Here is a 21,899-nt window from a genome sequence, read left to right as displayed (position 1 = left end):
GCCGCCACAGCCAATCGGAGCGCACGCAAGGGGCGGAGCGGCCAATGGGCGGGGGAGATAAAACTGGACAACCAATGGCTAGGTGCGGCAGGTGAGGCGCCAACCAATCAACAAAAATCGAATTAAAAATCCAATCCGGGGAGCCAGCTAGCCAATGAGAGGCTCTCACTACTGTCCAATCCAAGTGAGACACAGGTAGCTATAGTCCCAATCAGGATACGGCGGGGGTTATACTGTTTTATCATTGGTGAACAAAATTATGCAGATTAGCCAATCAGCAGTTGCAGTTGGTCTCCTTCTTAGGCAATCAGATGTTTGGCTAGGTGGTAGATAAGGGGTTTAAGGGGTGAGAGGGGCAAGCTGGCAGTTTTGAGTTAAAATGGCTTCCTCGCCTCTTCCTCAACCCAAGCAGGGCAAAAGCAAATGGGGGTGGTTCTCAAACAGCAGCCTTATGAGCTGTGAGGCCCAGAATTACCACACCTTGTAGTCCTGTTGACAGAAAATGGGGGAATAGGGGCATTTACCTCAGCCCCAACCCCATTGATAGGGAATGGGGGACCAGAGTTGACTCACTCCCAAGCTCACTGACAGAAACACAGATTGGGGGTCCAGGACCAGAGTTAACTCACCCCCAGTCCCATTGATAGAAAATGGGACCTGAGGGAATGAACCCATGAGTTGCCTCCTTCACTGGTCCTGTTGACAGATAATGGATGTAGGGGCAAAGGGCTCTGGCTTGCTTCCCTGGGTGGTCCTGTTGCCAAAAAATGGGGAGACAACAGAAGGAAATGGGGCTGTGAGTTTTCTCTCCCTCAACCTGAAAAAAAAGAGAAGGGGGAATGGAGGCCTCTTGCCCTACTGTCAAAATTGAGAGCTAGGGAAACTGGCAAAAGTTAACCTTCCCTCTTCAGGCCCAGAAAAGGAAGGTGGATTAATTGGGGAATGAGCATCTGTTTTCACTGTCAGAAAAGAGGTTGGACATACATTGCCCCTTCCTCCACTGCCCAAAGTATGGTGTCAGAGATGAGTAGAGAAGACAATGAGTTGCTTTAGGGGAAGCTGTGGTAGCTTCTACAGCTCATGGCTTGCAAGTGGTGGAGGCTACCCATAAGTGCAGGGTCACAACCAGCCCTTACTTGTGGGGCAGACTGGTGAAGATCTGGGAAACCTGGGGGGTGAATATGAGAGCAGCCATGGTGTTGCGCTGCACAGCTTCATTCTGATCTGGGAGTACAGTCACACACACAAAACTGCTGTGGAAACTCATTAATTAATACCATGCCAAGGAACCACCCTTTGAAACAAGAGTCTGCTAGCAGCAAGTAGGGCAGACTAGAAGTGTGGGAGGTATGTGTCAGTGGGAACAAGTAGTTACAGTTGAAATATGCCACTCAGACTGTAGGGTGATTTTAATTTATCTATTATTTATTTTTCTGCAGAAAGATGGTTGATTGACAAATTCCTACATGTACTGAAACTACCCATTTTATCATTATTTGGCAACATGGAGAATATGGAATTCCTCTTTATGATCAGACACAGTGGACTATAATTATATCCACGTCTACTTTATAGCTTTGCAGGTAACGATGATAGTTTCCTGAGTGGCACTAAAAAAGGAAATGTGAGCAGTAAGGGATTTAGTATTGCATTTTACCAGAGAACATGGTGCTGCTGCCTTCTCTGCAGTTTGAGTGATATAAAACTTCTGTTGCAAATAGAATGGGGGCTAGGTAGCCCTGTGGGTTAAGGCACTATGGTTTTTGCCTTTGTTCTTCAAAGTGTATATTTAGTCACTAAGGCCTGGTCTACACTAGGGGCGGAGGTTGATCTAAGACACACAACTGCAGCTATGAGAATAGCATAGCTGAAGTCAACATATCTTAGATCGACTTAGATTGACTTACTTTGCGTCCTCACAGCATGGAATCGACAGCCGCCACTCCCATGTCGACTCTGCTTCCGCCTCTCACCCTGGCGGAGTTCCAGAGTTGATGGGAAGCGCATTTGGGGATCGATATATCGTGTCTAGGAGATGCGATACATCAATCCCCGATAGATCGATCACTACCTGCCGATCCGGCGGGTAGTGTAGCCATACCGTGAGTGAAAATAAACATGGGGATCTCTTTCTCTTCCATATTTCAGAGGGGTAGCCGTGTTAGTCTTATCAGCAAAAACAACAAGGTGTCCTTGTGGCACCTTAGAGACTAGCAAATTCATTTGGGCATAAGCTTTTATGGGCTATAACCCACTTCATCAGATGCATGGAGTGAAAAATATAGTAGGCAGGTATAAATATACAGCACATGAAAAGATGGGAGTTGCTTTACCAAGTGGGGGGTCAGTGTTAACAAGGCCAATTAATTCAGGGTGGATGTGGCTCACTGCCAACAGTTGACAAGACAGGGTGAATATCAACAGAGGGAAAATTATTTTTTGTAGTGACCCAGCCATTCCCAGTCTTTATTCAGGCCTAATTTTATGGTTTCAAGTTTGCAAACTAATTCCAGCTCTGCAGTTTCTCGTTGAAGTCTGTTTTGAAGATTTTAAGTCTGTTATTCAGTATCCAGGAAGATTGAAGTGCTCTCCTACTGGTATTTTAATGTTACAATTCTTGATGAGTGATTTGTGTCCATTTATTCTTTTGCATAGAGACTGTCTGGTTTGGACAATGTACATGGCAGAGAGGCATTGCTGGCACATGATGGCATATATCAGATTGGTAGATGTGCAGGTGAACAAGCCCCCAATGGTGTGGCTGATATGACTGGGTCCTATGATGGTGTTCCTTGAATAGATATGCAGACAAAGATGGCAATGGGGTTTGTTGCAGGGATTGGTTCCTGGGTTAGTGTTTTTGTTGTGTGGTGTGTANTCGTGGTAGCGCACGCCTCTCCACACCCCACCTCCCACCCCCCCTCCCCGACACTTGATAAGGCAACTCCCATCTTTTCATGTGCTGTATCTTTATACCTGCCTATTGTATTTTTCCCTCCATGTATCTGATGAAGTGGGTTATAGACCACAAAAGCTTATGCCCAAATACATTTGTTAGTCTCTAAGGTGCCACAAGGACTCCTCGTTGATTTTGAACAAGGAAACTTGTGAAGAGCAAAACAGCTTTTAGAAATAGTAAAGTCACTCAAGTTAAGAGCTGCAAAGAAAATGGACCTGTGCATGTAACATTTCTTATTAGAATATGGAGGAAGTCACAAACCTAGCTAAGCCAGCCAAGGTAAGAGGGGAGTGTTTTTTGGTTTATTTTTGTTGTTGTTTGATGGCAGCCGAATAACGTATGGATTAGTTAAGATCTACCTCTTGATCATATTCAACTAAATCTTTTAAATATTTGACTTTAGGGACAGGAGAACTACTCCTCTCCCCTTACAGTTATAATGTAACTAGTTTCAGGTGGTGATTATGATCCTGCCCAATGAATTTAAACAGTGGATCCCATGCTTGGCTTTCCAAGAGAAAAGGTAGCAATTATAGATAACAGGCACTCTCTATTGAGAGTAGATGTTTACTGAAAAAGTTAGATGTTCTTCAAAAGACTGAATTAAGGAAGTGTGAAGGATTTCCCTTTCACCACTGAAAGCTGAACAGATCCTGTTCTTCCAGAAATACTGAAAATGATGTCAGTTTATATTTATAATGTGACAAGCAGTGAAACCTCTCTTGGACATCATTACTAGAGGTACTTCAATGAGAATGTTTAGTGGAAAGGAATCTGTAGCAATATTAAATCAGTAAATGATACAGTAAGTGCTCTTATTCCTTATCAAACATCTCTGAGCAGGCCTGGACACAATGGAGTTCTCACAGTAATCCAATATTCAACAGGAAAATATGAATGTTTTAGAAGTTTCAAGTAATCCTCAATATCTCTGTAAGAGGGCCTTCATCATAATTCAGCTATGCATTATTCTCAGTGTACAGATGGGAAGACTAGCACAGCACATTAGGGACTTGTGTCTATAAGAAACTAGGACTAGAACCCAAGATGAGTCATAACCTATAGTTCTTTGTTCTAACCTCTAAAACATGCATTCTCCTTCCATTTGAAAGCTCTGGCCATTATTACATTAATCAACTTCTGTTTAAAGTTTGGTTTCAAGGCATCTGTGTAGGCTGCCTCCATGAGCACTATCTATTAAAAGGGAGAGTGCAACAAGGCTATCTGTGAAAGGTTTTTAAATCACTTTTTCAGGCTCAGCTGTGTTTAATTTGGTAGATTCACCTAAAGTGCAGGTTGAAAAAATATCTTGGCAATAAGTTCTAGCACATAAGTATGAACTGACCCATAGCTAAAGTGACCATATTTCCCTATGCTGCATATGGGACACTTGGTAAAATTACTTGTATTCAAGCAAGTTCAAGGGGAATCATCAGAATTATGCAGTGCAAATGTTCAAATTAACATCAAGGTGACTGAGCCTGTTAAAAATAAATATTGTGTAGCCATTTACCTTCTTCTCTTTAAGGCTTTAGGGTTCACATGGGGAGAGGTGACATACTCCCATACACCTCTCTCGGACAGGAGTGTGTGGCCGACTGACACAAGCCTTCCTGCCTGGTGTTCTCCACTCTCCATGCCTGGCTTGGCCCCTCGGATGGACCCATCTCTCCTGGTGCCGCATCTTCCCATTGCAACAGGTGGGAGGGCACACAGGGTCATAGGCACCCACCCCCATTTTTTATCAGGGTTCACATCAGAATGTGGCCAGCAGCAGCCTTTTACCCCTGTGTGGTAGGGAAGGGATGGGAGCTGCTTCCAGCTGGAGAGAAGGAGAGGGGCCAGGAGGGATGACCTGGCCCATGTCTTTGCAGAGCTCATCTCTCCCCACCCTTCTTTCCCTCCCCCTTCCCAGCTGGAAGCAATTTGTCCCTTCCTGCCTGCACAGCCTCCAAAGGCAGCTAACACCTCCAGGTTACTGCTGTCCACCGACATAAACCAGCCACCTCGTCTGCCCTCCCACCCCTGGCTATTGCACGGGCAGGAAGAGGTTAAGCCGTAAGGATGCGTTGTGCACTAGAGCCCAGGGAACCTGACAGCAGGGGCTTTAGGCTGGAGGTAGCTCAGCAGGGGAGGGTGCTTAGGGGACAGAGCATCCCTGTGTTCCTGGTGGGGGTGGGGGTGTTCGTTCCTGCCTGGGGGGCTACTGTGGAGCTTGCAGGATTGGGGGGTGAACAGGCTGGAAATCACTTCCCCCTCCCACTCCAGAGCGTAGCTGTGGGGCAGAGAGGCTTCCCTGTGCCAGTGCTGTGTGGGGCTTTGGCACATGCCGGGCTTGGCTCCTCCTGGCCTGCGCCCCAGCCCGGAGGGTGTTGGGCTTTTCTGGGGTGCCAGCCCAGCCAGAGGCAGTGGGGAAATGAAGCCTGCCAGCCAGGCTGCTGATGAATTGAGCGCTCTGACCAAGGGCTGGTTCTCCGCACAGCACAGGAGTGGGATGCGCCCCACCGGATGGGGAATATGGAGGAGCTGGAGTGGTGAAGGGGCAAAACAGAGAGAGGACCGTCAGAGGGGGAGCATGTAAAGGCCCAATGGGTGGGCAGCGGCGACACATAACCAGCTGCCACCTGCCTGCACTCATCAGGCACTGCAGCTAGCAGTCAACGCCAGCTGGAAATGAGACAGGGAGGCAGAGCCCTGCTGGCTAAGAGCCGGCACACAGCAGGGGCTGTGCTGATGGACCAGCCAGGGGAGCAGCCAACCCCACACACTGCATCTTTGCCTCACCACCAGCCTTGCACACCTACCCCCATTGTCAGCCACTGGACTCCCCCACTCACCGCTGGTGGATGGGAGACTGGCAAGCAGGGATCTGGCAGCAGCAGGACCAGTCAGTACTAATGGGGGTGAAGGGAACAGAAAATATGAGACAATTTGCCCATTTTTGGGAAAAAATCAGGACACCTCCAGGAGGGCTTAAATATAGGACTGTCCCTTTAAAAACAGGACATCTGGTCACCCTACTCACAGCTCAAACCAAAAGCACAGAACAGGAGCTTCTCCACCATCTCTTATGAAAATAACATTGCAGTTGTCAGGCCTCTCCCCAGGGCTGGGTGGGGGTGGGGCGGGGAGACAAGTGGGGCAATTTGCCCGAGGCCCCACAGGAGCCCCCACAAGAACATAGTATTCCATAGAATTACAATTTTTTTATGGAAGGGGCCCCCAAAATAGCTTTGCACCAGGCCCCCTCAATCCTCTGGGCAGCCCTGCCTCTCCCCCTATATTCTTAAATCCACTATTCTGTCCCTCTTCCAAAGCTTTAGCGTCCAGTCAAATTTTTTTTTTTTTTTTTAGGAACATAAGAATTGCTACACTAAAGCAGTTCAGTGGCTTATTCTGTCTGGTGTCTTGCAGAACCAGCTATTTCAGAGGGAGGTACAGCCCTCCCTGCCCCCAGACAATTAACCTATCCATAGGTAAGTTTCTTCTTAACCTTTGCTAGTGTTTGGCTTATATACTGAAGCAGAGTGGTTATCCTGTCTTAGTTAACTATCAATTTTCCTATCCATATGAATGTTTAATTCTTTGAATGTATCTAAGCTTTTCATCTCACTGTTAGCATGACAGTGAGTTCCACACATCAAATGTGATCTGTTTAAAGAAACTATTTTCTTTCTACAAATGCAATATCCTACCAAAAGCTGTTCTGGTTCAATATAGTTGCTTCATGGCTTGAAAATGAAAGTTTTAATGTGCTGTAGGTGCTTAATGAAAGGAAACTACACTTCTCTACAGGTCTCAGCAGATAGACATTTTTAGCCTTTCAAAAACATTCTACAAATCTTTACTTTTGTCTTTCAGACCTAGTTCTCAGATACCTTTTAATGTGTGCAGTATAAAAATCCACACAGATCATGAGGTTAATTGTTCGGTTTCTTTAGCACAATATTAGAATTCTTCTTTAAATGAGGTCACCTTTGAATGGGAAAATCCTGGCAGATGAAGCATATGGATTATCAGCCATTGCAGAAAGTACATAAAGTGGATCATAGGATGGTCAAGAAATCAAATATAAGTGCTTGTTTATATATGGAAGTTTGGCATTTCTATACCAGTATAACTAGAGTGATATAAGAATACTGGTACATTTTCCCATGTTGACAAGCCCTAAGAATTTACTTGCTATCAGTTCTTAACACACTGATTCTAGAAATAAGCCACTGTTTGCCTGCATATTATAAGTGGATTCTCTCTCAAAAGAGCTGTTCAGAATAATATACAGGTTGGCACCTAAATCAGAAGTTACAAGAGCCTTCATCATAATTCAGGGCCCACTAGTGGAATCAGAAACCAAAACCATATATAATGAAGGAAAGATTTATTTGACTTGCATTTAATGCCACATCCAAAACAGGTATAAATGTTTTCGTTGGGGGAATGAAGGGGAGGGAAAGCAAGAACAGATGAATCTTTACACATCAGGAGATAAAGGGTGAGGGGGAAAAAAAGCCACAGGCACAAGGTTACATTCTTTAGTTTCAGGTGTGGTAGAGGAATGTCCCATTGAAAAGGGTTAAGGGAAAGCAGAATTTCACATTCTTTGCCATGAATGTGTGTGTCATGCTCATTTTCAAAGCCATTCTGAACTCTGATATTTTGAAGCAGGTTTTTCTCTTCTTTAATTTCATACATTTGTGATTTAAAAAAAAAGTATTTGCCTAAGAGACCTGTTTAGACCATGTCTGTACTGCATATAAACACCAAGGGCTGGCCATTGTCTGCTGACTCAGGCTTGCAGCTCTCAGGCTATGAGGCTATTTAATTGGGTTGTAGACATTTGGGCTTAGCCTCCAGCCCAGACTCTGCGACTCTTCCAGCCCAATAGCCTGAGTCCGAGTCAGCTGACGTGGGCCAGTTGTGGGTGTTTAATTGCCATGTAGACATATTCTAGTCCAGGAGGTCTTAAACTTCATTGCATCATGACCCCCTTCTGACAACAAAAATTACTACATGACCCCAGGAGGGGGGACCAAAGCCCAAGCCCTGCGACCCAGGGCAGTGGGGCTTGGGCTTTGACCCCAAGCCCCAGCAAATCTAACACCAGCCCTAGCGATCCCACTTTGGGGTTGTGATCCAGAGTTTGAGAACCACTACTCTAGTCTATTCTCTAAATTTATTAAAATAGTGCATGGGCACATTAGCCACTTAGTGAAGCTCATCACAACTCCTCCCACTTCAGATTAACTGAGGTCAAATTTTCAGTTTAAGAAGGAAATATAATCATGCATGTTTGGAGTGCTGAGTTTAAGCATCAGGTTTTTATTTTTATAATGCCCAAGTCGCGTTTTTTTAAAAAATTCCCTCAAGGCTAAAACCTGGTATATTTTAGCCCAGATTGATGTATTTGAGATGTTATAACCCCTTGAAAATAAGGGTTTGTTATAAAAAAATGCTACCACCACCTATCACTAGAGCAAGGGTGGGCAAACTTTTTGGCCCGAGGGCCACATCTGGATATGGAAATTCTATGGTGGGCCATGAATGCTCATGAAATTAGGGGTTGGGGTGTGGGAATGGGTGAGGACTCCCCCTGGAGGTGCAGGCTCTGGGGCTCAGGAGGGTGGGACTGAGGGGTTCAGAGAGCAGGTGGGGGATCAGGACTGGGGTGCTGGAGGAGGTTGGGGTGCAGGCTCCAGGGGGTGCTTACCTCAAGCAGCTCCCAAAAGCTGCAGCATGTTCCCCCTCTGGCTTCTATGCGGAGGCCAGGCCACGCAGCTCTGCATACCGCCCCATCTGGAGGCGCTGCCCCTGAAGCTCCCATTGGCCTTGTTTGCTGGCCAACAGGAGCTGTGGGGGCAGCTCTTGGGGCGGGGGCAGCATGTGAAGCAGAGCCGCGTAGAGCAAGCCCCCATCCCTGGTCCCTGGCAGGAGCTCGAGGACTAGATTAAAACATTTGAAGGGTTGGATGCAGCCCCCGAGCCATAGTTTGCCCACCCCTGCCCTAGAGTCTAAACAAATATATCTCACTTGCTATTAATACTTTAGTATCTTTTGCTCTAAATACAAAGTCCTGGGAAATATTTTCTGTTAGAGAGATCTCTCACTAAGCTGGAGGGTAGGCAGTTGTTTATTCATAATCCTCATGCCCACCTCTCCTTCATAAAACTGAATCCCTTAGAAACTCTCCATACAGGCATGTAGTAAGGTGGGTGCTTCATCTGTTGGACTTTCACACACACAGCATATGGTGAAATTTCACAATCACAAAAGAATGTACTAGTGCAAAGTAGATTCTATGGCAATGACCTCAGTTGTGCATTTACAAATAGAGCCCTGTGACACTCCAAAAAATATTTTAAATATAAAAACAGACAGGCCCTCATAAGGTCTTGCAACTTGAGAAGTGATACAAATCACATTATCTTTCTTTTGGGCCCAAATCTGCACTGCACTGAGGTCAATAAGAGCAGCCCTGAATCCCTTCAGAGGTTTATATCCAAAGCAGCATACCATTTTTATCTACAGACTGTAGATCAGTGCTGGTTACTCCTGGAAGAATACCTCCTTTGGATTTAATTATTTTGAACAATATTCTTGAGGCTACAATCCCCTCATAGGTTGCATCAGGTTTGTTTGTTCTGGGGGGCTTTTTGGTGGGGGGATGGAATGGAGTCTTGTTTTGTTTTTTTTAAAGATCTCCCTCCCCTATTAGAGAAAGAGGCAGATCACATCAGCAGGCCTAGACTTTGTTGTGCGCATGGAACAGGTCAGTATTTGGGGGGGGAGGGGGAAGAGAAGAGAAACAAAAATAAATACTGTTACATCAAATTGCATTACCAGCCACAATCACCCTTGAAGAGGAATTCTTTGCCTTCATCAAAAGGACAGCGCATCAGATTATGAGTAGGGGAGTAAAGGGATCATTTCCTACCCCCCACCTTCTCTTGACTGATTAGGAATTACCTTTTCCTAGCTTAAGAGAGACTGTACAAGTATAGGGTGATGCTTTATTTAAAAAAAACACTCCCCCTCACCAGTTTTAGTCTCTCCAGTAAGGATTTGAAAGTCAGAGCTAATATTCTTACCCATGTGCCGGATGGGTTGCTTCTGATCCACTCATCTTTGTTCAGGTAAAGACACTCAAAGCAGCAAATACAGACAACAAAAACTCTAAAAACCTAAAGTGAATAGCGTCAATTCTTTAGAATTTCAATTATTCTTCCTTATTCTATTCTGTCTTCACATTCATTAGCATCTTTTCAACTCCTACAAAGCTGCTGGAGTTCATCTTTCATCCAAAATAGCCATGCAAGGGCACAAAATGGTGTAAAAACATTTTTTTGGTCAAAGTAACTTGCTTTCAGAATTCAACCTGCATTTTAATTCTGATCAATATGGGTATGAAAGGCTGCCAGCATCCTGTGTTTCTTTTCTAACTGTTGTTTGGCTCCTACCAGCATGCTTGGAAGAGCTTTCCTGGGGTCAATTGCCATCTCTCAAATCAACAGTCCTTGTTTCATTAAGCCTAAGGCATGCCTTCACTAATGTCCACAGCTGTGCTGCTGTATTGTAGATGGGTTCCTACACTTAAAAAAGAGGTTTTTGTGTTGATGCAGTTAGCGCACCTCTCAGAGATGGTAGCTAGGTCAACAGAAGAATTCTAGCTGTATCTGTAGTGTGGGTTGATCACACTATGTTGCACTGGGCACAACATTTTTCACAGCCTGAGAGATGTAGCTAAAGGTCAGTCTAATTTTTAGATGCAGACCAAGCCTAACTAAGGTTTGTTGCTTCTCACTTTCTCATGCCTAAACAATTGTTTTTGTATATTATGTTTGTCATGTCTTTGGGCTACACTATTTTTCTTTCTTGCACTTGTGGAGTATCATGATGCTACATGAGTATTAACACTTGGCTTTTTGCAAGAGTCTGGGAACACCGTTATCTCCTCATTTCATATCCTCTCTCATACTCTTTTCTGTTTATTTTCTGTCTGCTTTTACTATTAGAAACTGTGTCACAGATGTCTTTGTAGAAGAACCTCTGACTATAGCCCAGGAAATAGAGAGGACTGGAATAATTCACAATTTTCTCAGTTTGCTCACTCCAACTTCTATAAGATCTTTGTATTTTCATAATTTGCAAAACACAGCCAGACAAGGCTCATGAAGCCCCTAAACTAAAAGGAGCCAACCGTTCCCTGGAGTAGAACTGGAAAAGCAGATCATTGTAAAAGCTGAACCTTATTTGCATCAATACTCTTGTTATGGTGGCTGCTTTTCCACTCTTTGAGGCTATTATCTTTGACTTGAACTAAACCTAAGCAAACCAAGAGATGTGGGTAGCCTTCTGAGACTTCACTTTTGGCTTTATATTAGGAGGTGGCAGCATATTGAGAGCATCATCTGCAACCCTTCTCAGCAAGAACTGTCGGAGTCTCAAACCCAAGTTACCTGAATGCTGCTATACTAACATCCAACCCCCTGCATCACTAGCAGGAGCCACATTTTAACCTCAAATCATAAGGCTTCTGACAGTTAATGGTCAACAATTTCATTCCAGCAGGAGAGCACTTCTGAATGTCTGTCTTTAAAACGTGTGTGTATATATACATTCCATAGAGAACTGTAAAAAAACATTACATTGTTTAATGTGGTGAAACTAGACATTTAAGAGCTTCCCTCCAGCAGCTTCACCCACAATCCCAGCTCTTTAAATAACTGCACCATGCAATACCGTCTGCATTTCATAGCTAAACTCCCACTCTGCTCATTTACAAGTAACAGCAGTAGGTGCCATCTTACACATCCTTCCTCCACCTGTGTATTTCAGACCCTGTTATACTCATCCAGTGAGAGACTGATTATTATTGGCTAATTCTGAAATACAGCAAGGCACTCTGATGTATATTAGAGGAAGTATTTATGCATGCATAATCAGGATACAAGTCCAACCCCTTCCTACAACCACCATTCTCATTCTGAATATTATAGGCTGCAATGGTATCTCAACGAGAGCCCCGGTGAAAGGGTCTGGTTTACAAAAGCAACAACACATAAAGATGAAGGTCAAACTCCCTTCCAGCATCTGTCATTATAAAATCGGTTTTACTTCCATTCTTTAGTCTTCAGTGCTTTACAGAAGCAGTTTCCTCCCCACAGGAAACAATTATTTCTCTTCTTCTCCATCATATCTGAAAGTAGCATTGTATACCATAAAATGTATAAGTTAAAATCAGCAGTAATGTCCACAGAGACATGGCAGAGAAATCACTTTTAAAAATACCTTCTCAGTCAAAGAGGAGGTAAGAGCCAAGGCGAGAATCTGTCACCATTTTACCTACCCACCCACACCCTGCAAGTATCAGGGATCTGCTCTCAAAGAACACATAGTTCAACTTGTCTGCTGTCCCTTGCAATGCAGGAGGGTAGGATCTTGGGCCCAGGCAGTTTATGTCACAACTAAAAGATTTTTTTTAAAATGGAGGTGGTATAGACAAGAAGAAGTTTAAATCATAAGCCTCTGAGTGGTCCTGGAGCTATTCCAGCCAACATTACTGGCTATAAAAAGTAGTAATTCTGGGCAGGTCCAGTGATGCCAGGGGATGAATTAGTTTTGTTGCCACTGATTACCACAACCGGTGATGTAGCTACCTCTTAGAAAAAAGTCTTTTAAGAAAATGGATTTTCTCCCCTAATTGAATATTAGTTGAGCTCCTCTAGGGGTCCATTTTCACTGGACAGTATCCCATTCATCTCTGGGGTTGTCTCACTACTCAAATATCCCAGGAGGATCTCACTGCGCCGCCGTGACAGCTGCAGAATGTCTTCTGCCAGCAACTGCACTGTTGTGTATCTCACATTGTCCAGGTCAAACATGTCCTTCAAATATTGCACTATCTGGTGCTGCAAAAAGAGGGGGAATGTTTATAGTAAGGAAATGTGCCTCCACCATACCCAAAGTCAAGCAGAGACATGTCAGTTCCCTGGCCCTAGGAGAGTATATTCCATATAGGATTCTGCAAGTTTCCCCATCAGACACACAAAGGGTCTATTTCAGACTGTATCAACTCCCTTGCTAAAGCAACCCTGCCAGTTTCCTGTGAGGTAGGAAATTTTGTTTTAGGAGACAAAGGCTGACATCCCTTGAAGAAAATGGGGGAGAGAGGGAGCACAGAGCAGGGTCCCTGGAGTCAGGAATGCGATCGGGCTCTGTGGTACTATCTCATGGCAAATGTGTTGTAATCTTAAAATTTAAGAAAAAAAGTTCCATGTTAGGCAGAGTCAAATAAGAATCTAGAAAGAACAGAGGCATTTAGAATTTAAGATCAAATATGGGTCCTATATGATGTTAAGATTCTGACTGACCTCTGAGTTGATAAGAAATACATTAAAATGGGAATATATACATGGGTATCCTTAATTTATTCTCAAGTTACAGATTTTGTCCAGTGTCTCATTTTGCATGTTCTTACAGGAGTAGCATAGTTAGTAGCAAGTTCTAACAAGAATTCTTATAAATCTTATCATGCAGGCTGCTGATTTAAAAAAAGCAAAGACTTAAACCAGATTGTAGTATGCCAAGTTCCTTAGTATTACTCCAACAGAGGCCCTTCAATGAATACATGGTTATAGATTAGAGCCAGAAGATGGAGCGAATATATTAAGAAGGTAGGTACAGAAGGCCAGCTTACCTTGAAGAAACCACAGACCTCAGACAGCTGCTGTTTGGGCCCCAGAAAACCAAAGGCTAGAACAGGACTGACGTGCTCCGATACGGAGTAGAAATGAGAGATAAAGCCATCTGGTACCTGTCATGGGAAAGAAATCCAGATCTCATCTTTGCTCCTACAGAGAATTTACAAGCTAATCCACTTTACATTAGGCATCCTCATCTGATAATTGAAATGCGTATGTCCTAAGCACGACAAGGCAGCGCTGTGTTACCACATACTGTTAAAACAGCTGCCACAGTCCACCCCAGAAAGGGCTGCATTTAAGAGTTTGAAGTTGGGAAGAGAAGCTACAAAAGAGACTTATTCAGCCACTCCCTTGCAAAGTTAGACACCCATCATTCAGATACTTTCAGATCTTACAGGACTTCTATATCTTGCTGTTTTTAAACTGCCCTTCGATGGAGAAAGAAGTACAAGACAACTGAGGCCCGCAAGAGTCCTTCAGCTATCAGGCAATCTTCATGGTCTTTAAGAAATTGGATGAAGTAATTTACGTCCCCCGTGGTCTGAATGATTTTTAGTACTACAGCAGGGACCTGGAGATGCTTCCACACGACAGCACAAGTACTTAATAGTTACACCTTCAAGGCATTTTACAAATGTTAGTTAAGCCTTGCATCACCCCTGTGAGGCAGGCATTATCCTCATTTACTGACTGATTATGGCACTGTATTTAAATGACTTCACAGAGACCAGGGAGTGAGTGACAGAACTGGATTAGATAAGAACTCATGAGATCCTGACTCTCAGTCTCCTAGGCTCATCTGTGATGACAGGGTATGTTTGGAAAGCAGCACAGAGTTAGTGAAAAGGGGAAATACAGTGGGCAAAATCTAATCAGCCAACCAGCTAGCAATGCTGCCAGCAGGGTTGCAGGTAAGTGGCCTTAGCCCATCACTTCACCAAAAAAGGAACAGCCCACATACAAGGGAAACCACTATTAACTTGGAGTCTGTGGCCATTACTATAGTATTGTAGGCAGTGAATATGGAATATTGAGATTTGCTTTTAAATAAGCAAGACTGGAACCTAGAATCATAGGAACTTCAGAAAGAGTGCCTTGGTATCTGGGAGGTCCCTTCAGCAAAGGTGTCAGTGGACTCCTGCTGTTTCAGATATGGGTAATAGGGCAATTTAGTCTATTCTTGTAAAAATTTCATCTAGATTCATGCTTCATCAGGGTCCAGATCACATCTTGGTGACAACAAGGTGCCTTGTGTTTCCTTCCTTCCCTCCTCAGTATCTCTCACCGCCATCTCTCTCACACCTTCACCCACAACACCTTATTTTTATGTCTTACTTACCATTAAAAGTCTCCTCTTTGCTTTCAGAACTGACCAGCAGGCAGTTGCTAGGGCCTGAAATTAAAAAAACCCAACATCATTTAATGATGTGAGCCTTTCCAGAAAACAGGATGCAACTTACCAATATATTGCCATCACTATGGCCTAGAGCATTACTTGTTCCCACCATTCTGCAGCCCTTTACCAGGTGGCAGATTGGAATTTAGCAGGGACCCTAAATTAAACTTATGTAAATTGAAGTGACCAAACATGCTTTCAGATCCATTCCAGACCAGCCACAGTGCTTATGAATACCCCTAATACCATCCAGTGAAGGAGGCCCCCAGCTACTCCAGAATGCAGATCATAAACAGAATTTTAGTCCATCACTTCACCAGCAATGAAACAGCCCATGTAAAAGGGAAAACACTTAACTTATGATGTCTGTGGTCATTGCTACTGTATAGTATTGCAGGCAGTTAATATGGAATATTGAGATTTGCTTTTAAATAAGCAAGATTGGAAACCAGAATCATAGGAAATTCAGTAAGAATGCCATGGTTTCTAAACAGATATGCTTTTTTGGGCTCCTTGCAGATTAGACAGTCTAAGATATGCAGGACAGCTAGTTCTAAGAAATGCATTAATACTCAGGGTTCACTTTGATAGGGTCTCCAGTGGAGAAAGACCTGAAAAGCAGTAGACACTGAGCCACCACCCTCCCAGTTGCAAACTACAGGAAAGTGTTATTTCCTTAACAACTAGGAAGGTGATGGCTGAGTGTCTGCTGTCTACACACATTATTCTTTAACATAATGTTATTACAGAGAATAACTGCTACAGGAATGAACCTGCTAGAGCCAACCCAGATTCCCTATAAATTACTCAGATCATCAAGAGACTGGCCAATTCATGTGTTGGCTAGAGGGACAGAAAAATAGGATTGTTCTGTTAAGAGACTTGCGTGTAATCAGAAAGCCAGATTCTCTTTTTTTTTGTCCTTATAATAATGAAAGAGTCATTTGGAACAAGGACCACCATTTAAACACACCGTCTCCTTGAAGCTGTCTGAGAGCCAGCGGTTGCGCAGGACAGCTAGGACAGAGGAGGGAGGGTTCTCTAGGTCCTCAAAAGCATCCATGAGAATGAAGTCCAGCACAATATCAAAGAAATTCATGCACACCACCTGCCAGAGAACAGACAAGTCACAGACAAGAGCTTATAGAAAGGAATGCAGACCAAAGAGGGACCATTGAGAAATGGATTCTGAATTCTTTAGTTACAAAAAGGGCCAAATTGACCAGTGGTGTAAGTGGGCACAACTCCACTGATTTCAGTTCAATGGTTTGAAATTTAAATCAGCAAGCATTTGCCCTACTAGTCTTGTGTTAAGGATAAGCAGATTCAAAACCAAATGAAATTAAATACAGCTACAAACTTTACAACTGTAGTATTATCACTCAGGAGAAACAGGTTCAGAAAGAATTCATGAGTCATATTTTCGTTGTATTAAGTTATACTGAAGGCAGCTACAGCTCTGGATGAGTATTTTCCCTAACCACAGTGTTACAGGCCTAACTACAAAGCCATTTCAAGAGAAAGTTGGAATATTGGGTATTTTTTACTTGCCACAGTTTAACGTCCTGGTGTTAAGAGCTGGAGTTTCCCCTCCCATAAACTACTGCAAAATAGTTGCAAGTTAACTGCAGTAGCTTTGGGGTCCAGTGATACCAAGTGGTGAGTACCAACATATTTAATTTAGAATTCCTGTTCACTGTTGGATCCTTCAGTACATAGAGCAGAAATGAAAGCCTGAAACAATCTTTCTAGAGAGAGTTCCTCTACAAACCCCTCGTCCTTCCAGCTCCCGCTGAGTGGTTGGCCAGGTGTCTTGCTTCAGTGCGTAATGTAGCATCTCCTCATAGCTTTCCAGAAAACCTTTGGGATTCTTCATGAGAACAGAGAAATGAGACAATGGGAACAATTAGAAGCAGTACACAGTTTCAGGTTACTATTAAGCATTTCTCTAGCCTGTTGATCTGAATATGTCAATGATTTACACATAAGTAAGTACTGGCTCAATTTTTTGGCCAACGATCCTTTGAGGAAAGAGAAGGATTATTTCTGGAAGGTGTGGTGGCCACAAGACCACCACCACTTGAAGCCTGTATGTTGTATGCACTTGGATACTTTGATGAAAGCTATACAAGTACCTGCGCAGAAATCCTTATAGGTGACTAATTGATTCCAGTAAGAAGCTACCATTCATACATTAGCAAGGCAGCATAGTCTTACTGCTCTAGAGGTTGGTTTAATGAATAAAAGCCACATTAAAGATTCCCATTCATTGTCCTCTGCAGAACAGATGCACTGAACAGAGTGCCTGATTCCCCTTCCCCCCTCCCTCCCAATGGATGTCAGCTGGGAGCCCCCTGGAACCCATTCTCACTAATGGACCACATCATCAGTGATGATGGCTTTGGAGAGGAGGTTGCATACAGAGCTTCTCCCAGGAAGAACCAGTGAAGAGAGGGCAAACATGGGAAATGTTTTTTCTCTTTCAAGTGGGTGATCACAGTACAGACAGGGGAAGGGGGAAATCACACGGATTAGCTAGAAATTGGGATTGAATAATTGTCTCTATGAAGTGCACCTTTGCTCATACAAGGTGCAACTGAGTTATCTCCTACTCACATGCCCTCCTACCTTCTCAGCCTTTGTCATTAGTCTTGTCACCATCTGCTTTCCAACCTCTCCAAAAAACAACTGGTTGCTCTCATTCTGCAGAAGGGCCTATAAAAAGACCAAAGAATCTTTCACTGATTACGTAAACATAAATCCTTATTCCACAACGGTAGAGACAGGAGACAACAGGAAGGTTCTTACACTAGTGAAACAAACAAACGTGGATCTCACTTTTTCCATGGCGTGAGAGCAGACATGAATTTAAATAGTGGGATCTATTCAGCCCAAGACAATGAGCTCTGTGAAGCCTGTGCTCGTAGTGAATCTAATGTCTTCAAGTCACTCAGCAACTCCTCATGTCAACAACTGATTATTCAGAGATGTCCTAAAGAAAAAGTATCTAGTTCTCCCTGGCTGGAAAGAGGATCATCACAGTGCTAAGGCTTAAAAAGGGGAGGTGCACAAAAGCAAAACACAAGGCCACAGGGTGAAGATGAAGTAAAACACTTCTTTCCTGTAGGAAATAGGTATAGAATGCTGGAAAAGTCTGGGAGTGGCAAGAATGAAAAAAAAAGTATGTGAGCTCATGCACTATGATGATGCAAGGATCTGGGAGGTACATAGTCACCTTCAGTCTAAAGATATTATTCTGGGGACTGGATGGCTGAGGATAGAAAGCCTTTCACTCCAAGGTCACAGGTACAACTCCAGGCCAATTACCAATGGAGGCTGTCAAGCAGCCTGGGTGAAACAAGTTTGGTAGTCTCCAGACAGTTCCCTAATAGCCAAGAACTTTATTATAAGAACTGCTATATGTAAATCTGGTGTCTGTCTTGGCTACAAAGCCACATCTTGAATGGGCACAGAGCCTGAACCATCTTCTCATTCCTAGAGTAAGGCTTGAAACATATTTTGGGGAAGGTGTAGGATAAGGGAAGTTTGCTCTGCTGCTTTCTGTGATTTACTGTAGAAGTGGAGGACTTCAGCGTCTAGGACAGGCTTGACAGACCCTTTTCATTCACAAGGACAGATACCGGAAGTGACGTATTCTAACAGTCAGGAAGCCTCTCAAGTGCAGATGCAACAGAGTTCTGATAGCTAGAAAATTCCTACCTGGAAGGCCTGCCTGACACAGTGGAGCTTTGCCAGGAAATCCTGATCATGGTAGCAGCCTAGAAGCTCTGTCCTAAGAGAGGAAAGCAGGATCTTACAAACTCCAGTAACAAAACAAGTCTGAAGAGAACAGACCAAGTTCCTAATTTGGGCTCCTAATTCCCTTAGGCCCCTTTGAAAATCTCACTGGGCACTAACTGAAAGCACTAGCTCCTTTCATGTAAGCCACGGAGCCACTTTCAGATAGTCATTTTGATCATTACATTCCATGGCTAGATTTGAGCCAACAAGCTAGAGGTGAAAGGTGCTGTAGCTCACTGCCCCAGGAAACTAGTAATCTTAAGAGTGCTTCTCACAGTATCAGGATGTATCCAGCCTGAATCAAGTTAAACAAACCCAAGCAGCATCTGAAGTCTTGGGCTAGTTAAAACCCCCTTGGAATTTCCAAGCCAGCAGAGAAGGTGCTAAAAAACTTCTCTCTCAAGATGGTATTCTAACCCCCGTGCCAAGCCCCTACTAAGTAACCTGAGGAGTTCATACCTCTAGCCAAAGGAGTCTTGTCCTATGGACTGAAGACGGCTTTTAGCACCTCACCTTAGTGTTCTGCATGAAACGCTCCCTTCTTTCACCAACTGTAGAGCTTCTTTGTACGCAGCTGCTGGCTTGGAAAGCTGAAAAGGTATTTTCCCAATCTGGAGAGAGTCGAAGAGCTGCAGAGAAAGCAGAAGAGGTCAGAAGAAAATTTTTGTTATATCTGTGCAAATCCTGGACTTCAGAAACAAGAGATTAGAGTCCATCAGTTTAAGAAGGCATTTGGTATGCGCCATTTCACACCAAGACATTCAGACATTACTGGAACTCCCATTCTGATTGGATCACAACTCCCTTACCCCCAGCATGGCCCAATTCCTCCTCCTCCTACATCTGTAGTACAAGCCATATTAGCAGGTGCTGCAGCTGCTTTTACAGTACTTGTCTAGCTATTACTACATGCCGCTAGATGAAGTAAACACATGACCATCTTCATACTCTCCCCAGCATTAAGAACATGGCAGAACCACCGGCATGGGCAAGTTCCTAATGCAGTAAATTAAGTAATGTTCGACTGATTTATTTACAAAGGATAGAGTTTGAGTCACCTCTGCAGCGGAAAAGAAGGAGTCCTCAGAAGTCAAACTGTCTTCATCATCTGTCCGAAGTCTCAGTGACTCATCTGTCAGGGGAAGCATGAGACTTCTCTCTGGAGGGGGCAGAAAAAAGTTTGTTTAGCCCTGTATCTCTAAAACTCCATTCTTCCCACCCAGCACACTTTTCCCTATATGCAAGTCTTTATGTGGCAGTCGTGCCCCTTTGTGGCCATCTTGAAATTCCTGTCACTTCCTTGACATTCTCAACTAAAGAGATTTGGCTGGCCTTCAGGAGAGAGAACCATGGTACACGAGGTCTATTAAGAAATAATATGGAGCTAAGCCAGTGGCTTCCTAGTTCAAATACTATTTTCCACTGAAAAACTATTCTTCTTTAAGTCTTTCTCCCATCAACTCTTATCTACTACTAGGAAAAGAAAAATGGTCTCAGAGCTAGATTCATTAGTTTCCTCAGTCTAGCAGGCAAAAACAATTTGAAACCTGGGACTAGCAGGTGGTAGACTACAATGCATTGCATGTTTCCACTGTTGTTGTTCACAGGTTGCACGAGTTAAGGTGTTATCTCCTTATCTGTCCATCCTACAACACCATTACATTCAAACTCTGTTCTAACAGCCACCCCTATTCTGCTAGAAGGAATTTGTTGAGGCCTCGGCAAATAAAACATTAGAATTTCACAAAAAGGCTTGATACTCATTTCCTATTAAGTCCCTATGGAGCTCAGTTCTACTCCCTGGCGTGGCTATCACGTATTCTCATGGCTGTACCTATAGCTGATTCCCAGGCCTGCCTTACCCAGGTCTAGCAGCATGCTGTCCAAAGGGAGCGTTGACCCAAATTCTTCCTGAAGGTGATATGCCCGGTGCAAAAGAGATTCAAGCTTCTCTGCAAACTCCTTTTTCTGGGACTCCTGCTTAAACATAAGCAGACACTATCCCTCAATAGCTAATTGTGCTGCTGACATAGCACAATTGATCACTGTTACAGATGCTTACAGCAAACCACTGAAGTGAAATTTTGCATCAACAGTTATGATTTACCAATTATAGTTAAGTTAATGAACTAAACTAAAGATTCACTTCAGGTTAAACTTGCAATAAAACCAGGGCCGTTTGTATGCAATCTACTCCAAATTACAACTTTTTCCTTCTGCTGTTTTATCCATTTAAGAGGAAATCTTTAGTAAAAGGCGAAAGATTTATACGAACTGTACATTAGCCTACCACTTGCAGAAACAGATATAATGGGCTATCAGTCACAAAGAAGAATTCAGTTAACTCAGTCTAGTCTCAAGTAAAGGTTTGTTCATTCCATAAAGCCTGCATTAGTTTGCTCTGTTCACAGGCCAGACTCCAGAATAATGCAGATCAGCTTCAGTATGTTATTAGACAGGAGTGAAGTCTGCTGTTAGCACAGTTGTGTAACATCAGTGAGTGGGTGAAAGAAAAGCTCATACAATGTCTACCTTCATTATACTTTGCTTAGATCTTCACTTTCATAGAGATCCAAGCCCTCAGCTAGAAGAGTTAAATAAAACTATCAGATCTGTTTTGATTATGAAGCAACTCTCAATTTAGCTGTAGAAACACAAGGGGACACTTCAAGCACACAAAGCAAATATCAAAAAGAATCCAGATTTGACTTGCATAAACATAATAGAACACAAAAGATAAACATCCCACATAATGAAGATACCAGGTTCTGTTTTATAAGAATCTCAGAGTATCTCACATCAACATCCCTAACTTCTACAGAGTTCATAATTTAGCCTCTCTCATTACCTGCAGATGCTATCTCTTTAGCTATTTAGTCACCACTAAACTTTTCTACGTTGGGTGCACCCTTTTGTAAGAGCCTTTCCCAGCATGGTCCCTCCTATAGAAGTTGATCCTTTAAATCTGGGGGAGACAGCCAGCTGCAGCCTTAGACTGTCCATTTTGTAGGTGACTGGATAAGCCAACAACTCTCTTCTTCTA

General features: G+C 43.4%; 1 protein-coding gene across 4 annotated transcripts in view; it reads right to left on the bottom strand.

The window, feature by feature from the left end:
* Positions 1-7,320: 7,320 nt before the first annotated feature.
* Positions 7,321-21,899, bottom strand: part of MIGA2 (mitoguardin 2) — a 34,708-nt gene continuing 20,129 nt past the window's right edge. For all 4 annotated transcript variants that reach the window (XM_032797749.2, XM_032797750.2, XM_075060674.1 and 1 more), the window contains 10 exons: positions 20,719-20,833; positions 19,915-20,015; positions 19,370-19,485; positions 18,776-18,848; positions 17,684-17,770; positions 16,827-16,925; positions 16,029-16,163; positions 14,999-15,052; positions 13,653-13,769; positions 7,321-12,864 (listed from right to left, as the gene is read on the bottom strand). In XM_032797749.2, the coding sequence (XP_032653640.1) occupies positions 12,664-12,864; positions 13,653-13,769; positions 14,999-15,052; positions 16,029-16,163; positions 16,827-16,925; positions 17,684-17,770; positions 18,776-18,848; positions 19,370-19,485; positions 19,915-20,015; positions 20,719-20,833 (1,098 nt within the window). In that variant the 3' untranslated portion in view covers positions 7,321-12,663. The remainder of the gene's footprint in view (positions 12,865-13,652; positions 13,770-14,998; positions 15,053-16,028; positions 16,164-16,826; positions 16,926-17,683; positions 17,771-18,775; positions 18,849-19,369; positions 19,486-19,914; positions 20,016-20,718; positions 20,834-21,899) is intronic.

This window comes from Chelonoidis abingdonii, chromosome 24 (assembly GCF_003597395.2).
Source record: "Chelonoidis abingdonii isolate Lonesome George chromosome 24, CheloAbing_2.0, whole genome shotgun sequence".
Lineage (NCBI taxonomy): Eukaryota > Metazoa > Chordata > Testudines > Testudinidae > Chelonoidis > Chelonoidis abingdonii.
This window is presented reverse-complemented; position numbering and strand designations above follow the sequence as displayed.